Here is a 9,910-nt window from a genome sequence, read left to right as displayed (position 1 = left end):
CTGGTACAGAAGAAAATGGATAAAAAATTACCCTTCAAAAATTTTGCTGGAATTTATATTTTTAACTGTAGAATGCAGGACATTTCTGAAATACATTTCCAGCGAAAAACTAAGCAGCAATTAAGGCTTATCAGTTTATGAAATGACTATATGATGTGGTTGCTTCACATAACAAGTAACTTAACTCAGCTTTACTACCCCACTTTTTACTACCATGATTTAAAGCATCCAACAGCAATATTTAATTTAAAAATAATCATTTTGTATTTGTTGGTTTTAGTCATTTTGTTGGTTCTTTCTGCTTGGTACTGTTTAACACTCCTCTTTGCTAACCACAAAGTGTCTGCAGATTTGCATGTGCATGGTTATATGGTTTAATGAACAGTTATTCAGATTTATAATTTTTCCTTTTTGGTTTTTCTTGAAAATGGTGGACGATAAGTTAGTTATTTACAAGATAATCATTTACATATGGCTTTTGTCAAGCCACATTTGGAAAGAAATTAGCATGTCACTAAAAAAAATTCAAAACCAACAATTTAACATTGTTTTGTTAGTTAAATTACATTAAATGACATTATGTTGGAAACATAAAGAGTAATTTGTCAAAACATGCTTTGCATTTAGTATGAACTAATTTATTAAGCAAAAGAAGCATATGCAGTTAGTGTACTAAACTGGCTGTTTCTAGTTACTGTTTCCTTTGGGTTTTTAAAAGTAGTAGAACTCATCTTCTGACACCTTATTTTTAATCATTGATTTCTTTCCTGTTACAAATTCAGTCTTTCAAAATCCCAATCACTTAACTTTGTATGGGTGCCTTACTGCAATGAATAAGTTGAATAATGGAGAAGTTATTTCCTCTGCTAAAACTCTGACGCAAAGTGTTTCGTCCATGTCCTTTACTACTCAAATGTTTGACGCCTAACTTCATTAGCAAGTGCACTATTTCATTTAATAGCATGATTTTAGTGTCCGTCTTAATATGATGTCATACAGATGAACTTTCTCATTAAGTAATATTTATTAAAAGAAAAATAGATTGGATTAAGTAAATTTCATGTTAAAAGTAAATAACATGTTAACATTGCTTCTTTTTTAATTAAAACAAATCTAATGCTACAGATTTTAATTTTCCCAATTACACAAAAGAGAGACATGGTGGTTAGTTTAGTAATGTGGAGTGCTGTAACATTGCCTATAATAATTACTTAAGTAACATTCATGGTTCAAAACCATCATGGTTTAACCGCAGCAGGCAGCTAAACTCTACATAGCCACTTGCTCACTCCCCTACCTAGTAGGATGGGGGAGAGAATCAGAAGGGTGAAAGGGACAAAACTCGGGCTGAAATAAAGACTGTTCAGTATTAAAAAAAAAAAAAAATCAAATAAAAGAAAAGAAAACAATAAAGCAGAAAAGAAACAAAACCAAGAAAAAAGTGATTAAAAAAAAAAAAACAAAATCCAGTTGCTCACCACCAACCAACTGACGCCTAGCCAGTCTTTGAGCAAAGGCAACTCTGGCCGAATGCCCTCCCCAGCCCAGTTTTATTGCTGAGTGCAGCACCATATGGTATGGAATATCCCTCTGGTCAGTTGGGGTCAGCTGTCCCATCTGTGTGACCTCCCAGCTTCTTGTGCACCCCCATCCCACTCACTGGTGGGGTACTGTGAGAAGCAGAAAAGGCCTTGATGCTGTGTAAGCACTGCACAGCAATAACTAAAACATCCTGTGTTATCAACACTGTTTTCATCACATATCCAAAACACAGCACTATACAAGCTACTCTAAAGAAATTTAACTCAATGCCAGCCCAAAACACTACAAAACCCAACATTGTATACAGACTTTTGTACACCCTGCTACAATCAAAGTAATATCTGTTTATATATCTAAGAGCCAAACGCTCAATCAGTAGATACTGAAGAGTCATAATATTATAAAGGAATAGGGGGATGCAGGGTAGAAAGAAATTCAGCGTTGATTTTAGTGGAAGAAGATTTAGCACAAGAATGAAGTGTTCAGATTTAGGCCAGTCTTAAATGTCTCTGTGCGTTTATCTTGTTTGCCCACTCTACTGGCACAAATAAAATATTACTGCAATAAACAAGGCAAAATGAATGTTGCCATGGATGTTGTATGATGAACTGTAAATGTTCTCATGTACTATAATATCTACTAATTCTGCAACATTCACTAGACTTTGATTTTTATTATTCATGATGTTTTTATGGACCTGAGCCTTTTTTCAAGGAGTAGATTGTTTCCAGTGTTGGCAAGACTTCCAAGCTGTAAAGTGAAAATATTTTATGTGGAGAAGTCAGAAAGCAAACTTGAGATTTAACTATAGCTGACACATCTCTACTAAAACTGCTGTCACCACTGTGTTTGCCAGCCCTGCTCATGGCTCACAGGAAGAAAAACTATAAACTCCAGCCATTTTGTGCACCCATTTTCAGATACTGCATTTCATAATTACATTTCACAATTCCTTTTCTGCAAAGCCAGCCAAATGTTTCATTGCAATCTCTTCTTTATTAATGAAGTGTCCTTGCACAGACCAATTTTTTGATGATGCACTTGTGATGTATTTGCAGTTAGTCTGTGAGCACGCTGTGTGAATACACTTCAGCCATGTGCTGAAGCACACACTGCAATGTAGTCTATCAATTTCAGTTTTCATTATTTATTCTCTTTTATGTCACTTGATGATGTTTCTGCTTACTTACAATATACTTATAATATACTGAAAAATCATACATTGGGACATCTGGAAGAAAATTTCTGTGGTGTGGAGAGAGACACAAACACCTGCATTAATAAGCTTAATATTCATCAACTAGACTATTATTAGTAGATATTATTATCTTTAGGGATATAGCAATGTAAACATGCATTGTCTTATGTCACCAAAACCAAATCATGTGTTTCAGAGATGTTTGCTACAAGTTGTTAAAACACAGCCGAGCTGAAAAGATACCCATAATTAGTGAAAAGCTTGGAGTACTTTCTGAAAGATATCCTCCTCTGGTTCTAGCTGTCATTTCTTTTGTTTTGCCTGCCTCCAGATGGGAAATAGCTTAGAAGACATCTATCCATTAGGCAACATTGACATCTGTCTTGTGGGTAGAAATATGAGAAGGGAAGATGAATGGTGTCTCATGCCTGTGCTGAAATATATCAAATTTTAAGAGAAGCAAATTCACCCTATGCCCTTGGATTACATGAAGTATTTACAAGAGGTCACTATCATTTTCCATGGGTGTAGAATCCTGTAACTTTTCTTTTTCTACATAATTTTCTGTATCAGAAATATTGATTACTAACTCATGTCCTTTATACGTACATGTTCAATATAATTAGAGAGTATGAACGACCTGATAGCTCTGCAGCAATTTGGCCTCTGGTGGGAAATATACCAGGGATTTCACATCCAGTTAGATGTGCTTCAGAGTTTAGGAGTAATTTCTAAATTATTTGTGAAATCCTTCATATATATAAGAAGTCTTCATAAACAGTATTTCAGCAGCTAATATTCATATGGTTTGATCTATAATTTTACGTCAGACACATAGTGAGGTACATATATATACAATGACATATGTGTTTAGTACATATGTAAAAATATATGTGTGAAAAAAAACCTTTCCTACATACAGTTTAATGTTGCAAACAAAATTGATGTACGTAATTCGAGGTGCATCGATAAAGGCATGACCTCTATCAGTTCAGTTTCGTTGCTGAACTTTAAAGACATTTGTTTTTCTGGTGTCTTTTATGTAAAGGAACATATAAAACTGTTCATGGCAATTTAGCCTTTACAACCAAACATCAGTTTATAAATACCACCTGAAGACATGATAAGATGGGAACAAAAATGGAAACATCATTGGTCGTTTGGAGACCAACGGCCCACAAAAAGTTTGCATCTCATGCAGGAGAATGGCTAAGCACAGAGAATCAGAATGAGTCGAATAGAAAAGGCGAGCTTTATTCTGGAGAAGAGACAATGTATTTCCTCACCATGGAATTACAGAGCTGTTCCAACTAGCTTTTAACTAGCTAGCCTGAATATCAGCAGCACCCAAGCCACTGGGTTGAATCACTCTACAGAGCTAACACATTGCATGCCGAGCACCTAGAAATCCATGGCGCTAATCCCATTATGCTAAACACAGTACAAGTACAAAATAGGAGACGGTTCCTCTGAAAAATATGATGGCACTAAATGTATTATTTGTTTGAGCTTTATCTTTTATCAAATACAGTGCAATGCCTCTAAAGGCGTTACATTCAAATTGAATTATTGAAATAAATCCGTGCAGGCCCCTAGCCTGCATGGGAGTTTGTCACACAGGCAGGGCTGTTCTCTTAGATGCTGACGTGTCTGAGCAAGCAGACAAATCACGTTTCCTTTTAAAAAATTCTCTGTACTGCCTCAATTGTTGCAAAACCTCTGTAGTTCTGTTTTAATTGTTCTGGTGAGTGATGTTACCCAAGTTTCTCCAGTCACAAATACTAATGAAGTCCAAGGATTTCAGAAGAGCTGTTTTGAGTTTACACTGTGGTATTTTCATTTGTCTCTAGCAGGCAAAATCCTACCTTCAGCACCTACAAGTACAATTATACATGTTGTTTCTGCACATCATACATATGTATTACTTGGAATTTTATTGTCACAGATGTTCAAAAAACTGTATTTGAAATTAATGCTTGTTTGAAGGAAATGAATGCCAAAGCTACATTAATTCAAGTGTAAGTCAATATTCACTATTTTAGCCTTGTGTACCAGAAGTAATTGTATATGTGCTGCTTTGTTTACCGTATTGATTTATCCTGTGGTTTCAGGCAAAGCTACAGAGGGAAAATGGAGGAGAATCTTAAGGAGCAAAGATGGCAGAGTTAGGCACGCTTTCTATGTATCTCAAAGGAGCAAACATATTAAAAATTGATATTAAAATCAAAGCATATACTGACTAGATAAATAAAATTATATAGATAAATCTAATAAGCTATCGATTAACTTAATTAACTTAAAAATGTGTACACTTGGGGAAGGAGACTATGAAAATGCCTTCCCTCTTGGATTTTGCAAATTATATTCTCCCTAGGCCCTTCCACCTCCTTTTGTGGGGTGATATTCAACAGCAGCTTCAAATTTTTGCATTTCTACCTTTCCTAGAGTGTTACCTACACGTAGTAGTTTCTCCATACATAAGTTATGTATATCGCTTTTGTGAGGAGCAATGATATTCAAGTCCAGTAGTAGGTAGAATAATTATTTTTATCTTGAACCAAATTTTTGCATGCTTAAAGTTTTCTGCTTTCTTCTGGCTATACTGGTTTGTTACATTTCATTTATAGAACTGAATTTTTCAAAATAAATCCTATAGCCAGTGTACAGCCTGTATACTCCTGATGTCTCCAAGCATCTATAGTTTATTTCCACCACCCTCATTTATTTTTCCTGTGGTAGACAAATGGTCACCAACAAACAAAAAATGTTAGCTCAGATAATATATCATTTCTTATAAGTGCTAAAACTGTATGTGGCAGTTCAGAGCTGCTAGACAGCTTTTGTTACAATTCAACCTTTTTATAATTTTCTTTGAACTTGCACTGCAATGGGGAAGATGAGGAAAAGGCTCTACTGATATATGAAACACATCAAAGGCTTAAGAAACTAAACATGCAAGACAGATGCCGTTGTAAGCGTGTGCTGTATCTCATTTCACCATCTTTAGCAGCATATACAGCTTCACAAATTGACAGGATTACTATTTTGCTGCTTATTGAAGTGAAAATTTGGTACAGTAGGAAACACTTGTTTCTGGAGGGAAATCTCATTTTTTTACAAAAAGTCTAGCCTAAAAATACAACTTGGAAGAAAAAGAAAAAATAAATCAATAGAGAAAATATTGCTAATATACAGCAATTCCTAGAGTTCTTGATTGTATTGAAAGTTCCATAGCATCTAGTCTGACTGCTTATGTGTTGTAGCCTATCTCATTTCCTACAGTTAACATTGCAAAGAAAATAGTAACTTCCACTTTAAGCATAACTAATATTTGGAAGTATATCCCAGAGAAGCATTAGTCTTGGTTTAGACACATCAATATACAGGGAATCTTAATTTTTCCTTTGATATCTGGTACAAAACCCTGATCAAATTTTTTCATTAAGATATTGTGCATTCATTCTTAATGAATTTTCCTAGCTTCAGCTTCTACAATTTGATCTCTGCCACGTCTCTGAGTATTTTACATTAGGCAGTCATTGTTTTTTGGTTGTTTTTTTTTAAAGGAGCAGAAACCTCAACACAGAAATAATCCTAGAACTGAGTAAGGTGTGCCAGTATGATTGTAACAGCAAACCCTTCCTAACATAGCCCAACTTTAGAGCTGAGTTCTGAAGTTTGAATTGGAAACAGGAGGGGAACGGGAGTTTGGATCTGTCCGTTCCTGCACATGGATAGCCCCAGCTGCTCTTCCCCTCAAACTGCTATGTTCCCAGCTTCTGATTTCTGATTTTTTTCTTGAAGTAAAACAATAATGATAGTGATAATAATCTAATAAATTGGCTAATGAATATGAAATAAATTGGCTATTGAATGCTGCCCTCTACTGTATTGACTCTAGGATATGCATAGGTCTAGCCTGTTTACAATTAAAGACAATTCTTCCTAAGTTCAAGTGGCAAAGAGGCCTGTTACAGGAGGAAGAGCTGGGTCCTATCCTCGCTTCTGCTTTGTAACCACAAATTTGTTACAGTACTTTACACATACTGCTTTCCATTTGTAGACCTCATAGAAAATAGTCATCTCTAAATATTCCCAGCTTTCCCCCTCATTCAGAATATGATATACCACTGGGATTTCCTTATCTTGTTTAAACTGAAAATGGGCATGGACTAAGACTGTCAGTTTTGGTTTATTCCATTACAGTTAAAGTAGCAGCCTTTAATCATTACCAGCAATATTAGTGCCACAACCATGTTTACATCTCAAATATGCTTCTAATTTTCCCAGTCAAAGGCAAATTGTTGGTGATATCTTAATGTTTTTTTTAGGTAGCTAATGCCAAAATGCAAGGTTATGATCTTGATCTGAATATTTCCCAGATGTGTGGTAAGGTGAAAGGTGGAACAGCTAACAGAACTTGACTTCCTATCTGTGTTAGTCTAAGTTAAGTGAATTCTAAGTCAGGCATAATTAGACAATGAGACCCCCAGAAGCCTTCACCTTCACAACTGTTTGAGATGAAAGCTTAGCGCTTGGGTGGATGTAACATAATCCACATGTTGGAAGAGAAATCAGAATCAGCTGTCACTGTTTTCTTGCATATGTTTTACCATGCCCCATAGCCACCTTCTTCTCAAAGTCGGTGATCTTCTCTGAGTTTAATGCTTCTAATTCATTTACAGTGGAATCAGGACCAGATTCTGAATCTGATGCCAGTTCTACTCCAGTGACTTCCACTGAGGTTTCAGTTTGCATATGGCAGATCCAGTTTTGGAAGAGATGATTGATAGAGATGGATTCTAAGGATCCTCAGTCATGGAAGCCACTTAAGTCTTTTCCAGGACAGCCACATCAGAGATAACGTAGATACCAAAAAGAAGATGTAGAACAACTTAACAACACTTTGAATGTGACCGCTGGAGTTTGGACCAGATGATTTCCAAAGGCCTTTTCCAACCTAAATTATTGTATGAATAGAAAAGGCATCTAAAAATCTTTTCTATATCCCACAACACTGGAATTGTTAAGCTGGAAATCAGGGATTAATATTCAAATCATTTAAGATAATTAGGAAAGGTTGGTCCTATTAAATATTGTAACCTCACTGAATAAAATACTGAAATAGAGATTAGATAGGAGAGTCCTGTTTCAAGCTTTGCTGTTATTCTGCTAGGACACTACAATAAAGCACTGTGTCCTGAATCAATGGTGTTTACTGGCTTCTCAGACTGATCTCACTGGCTCTGATACCTAACGATCCTGGAATGAGGGTCACACTGTTGCCAGATATTATGTATACTAATATGTACATAAAGGGGAAATGGCATTCAGGGGCACGTCTGTTAACAGTAAACGGATAATAGCCTTTCTTTAATGTACACGATAAAAAATATTTTTGAGGGCAGAGCAGGAAGACATTATAGGGCGGTCCTGTAACAAATCTACCAGTGATTTGCTATAGCCCACTTGTTACTAAGAGGTAAGTCAGGTTTCTTGAAGAAGTCAGGTATAAGTATTCTTGCAAGTTGTCTCCTAATAATTTTTGCATCTGCTGGAAATTTTCATTCAGGTTTGTTAATGAATAGCTTGGAGTTTTCGTGTAAAAAAACATATAGCTTTTATGAGATAATAGGCAAGCAAACTTAGCAGTGACAAATTATTAGTTCTATGCTAAGAAAAATGGTAGATTTGATCAACCATAGGCCACAGATCGCAAAAATATTTTTTGTCAGTTTTGATGGTTATGTATTCTTTGTCAGAAGCAGCACAGAAATAAGGAATTGCTGAAGTATGGCTGATAATTGCAGTATATTTCAGGACAGTACTGATCACTGGCTCTATGTGTTATACATTAGCTAAGAAAAACTTATGAAGCTTCATAAATTAGAGCATACTACTCATTAAAATCTTTCTATTTCTGAGCACTGGAATTACAATGTTTTTAAGCAAATAATGGTGAACCAGCTGAGAACTGTGCCAGTCTTGTCACTTATCGATTCATCTGGCATCTCCTGTTGAAATGAGATTTGAGGAAGAAGGATCAGTCTGGCATAAACTTAGGTCAGCATGTGGAAACTTCCAGTCTTCCTGATTGTGGGTAGTCTGCCTTGATTTGGGAATGTGGCCACAGATCTTCTTTTTATGTACCCCACAGCACTGGAATTCTTACACTGAAAGTCAGAGATTGATATTTAAAGAGTTAAGATCAATTAGAAAAGTCTGCATGATTGCTGAGGTCAGTGGGCACTGTGTCTTGTCGGCTGACATTTGCAGCAGTGGAACTGACAGCTTTGAGATCCTTCGGGCAAGCTGCTAGAACTCCTTGCACCAGAACTGTTCCACTTTGATACTAGAGAATGGAGAAGGCAGTTTGCCAACTGGAATTTCATCATCTCTGTCTTATTAAATATTTTACAGAGCACTAGCTGTTGCTCAGTATGTACATGAAACATATGGGACATGGAAATTAAATATCACCAGCAAATAGTGTCAGTAATATATTGACGTTACTCTGTTGTCATAACAAAGGAAATATTAGCCATATAATTTATATCCTGATACAAAAATTTCTTCGATCTTTCCTACCAAAGACTGGTTTATTATCTTCTGCTTTCTCTGAGGGCTTTCATTTTTTCATAGGCAGCTGACAATGCAACTGGTGGGACTGAGTGGGGTCAGGCAGTCCAATTGCTTTGTAGTTGTATGGAAGTGAATTATGATTGTGCAGATGCATGACAATAGATTTAGCAGTGTCTTGTAGTTGTTGATTATTGTGTTAGTTTATACACAGCAAGGAGCTCCCAGAGCGTGGTCTTGGCACACACGGATTTCAAAACAGCAAAATAAATAAAGTAAATAAATAGACTGACAGTTTAAAAGCAGCCACTGTGATTCTTAGTCGTATGTTTCAACTTACTTTTTTTCTATCAAGTTGTTTTGTTAGTGTCTACCACAAGGACAGAGGAGGACATTACAGTGTGGGCTTGAGAGGAAAAAGAGGCATCAGGAAAATTATGAATAGAAAGAAAATAATTCACTAGAGGTGGGCACAGAAACATGGACATTAAAAGTCAAATTTTCAGAAGTGGTTCTGTTGTCTTCATGCTTTGCTTTGTAGAATACTTACGGTCTGTCAGTCTGATTTGTGAAAGGAGTCCCACACATTTG

At 36.0% G+C, this 9,910-nt stretch overlaps 1 protein-coding gene across 1 annotated transcript in view; it reads right to left on the bottom strand.

The window, feature by feature from the left end:
- The window catches only part of MRPS30 (mitochondrial ribosomal protein S30), a 182,461-nt gene extending 174,963 nt beyond the window's left edge, over positions 1–7,498 (bottom strand). The window contains exon 1 of the mRNA XM_009894210.1: positions 7,354–7,498. Coding sequence (XP_009892512.1) covers positions 7,354–7,498 — 145 coding nt within the window. The remainder of the gene's footprint in view (positions 1–7,353) is intronic.
- Positions 7,499–9,910: the final 2,412 nt, after the last annotated feature.

Source organism: Charadrius vociferus, unplaced genomic scaffold (genome assembly GCF_000708025.1).
Source record: "Charadrius vociferus isolate BGI_N301 unplaced genomic scaffold, ASM70802v2 scaffold70, whole genome shotgun sequence".
In the NCBI taxonomy this organism is placed as follows: Eukaryota; Metazoa; Chordata; class Aves; order Charadriiformes; family Charadriidae; genus Charadrius; species Charadrius vociferus.
The sequence above is the reverse complement of the archived record's forward strand: the minus strand, read 5'-3'. Positions and strand labels throughout refer to the sequence as shown.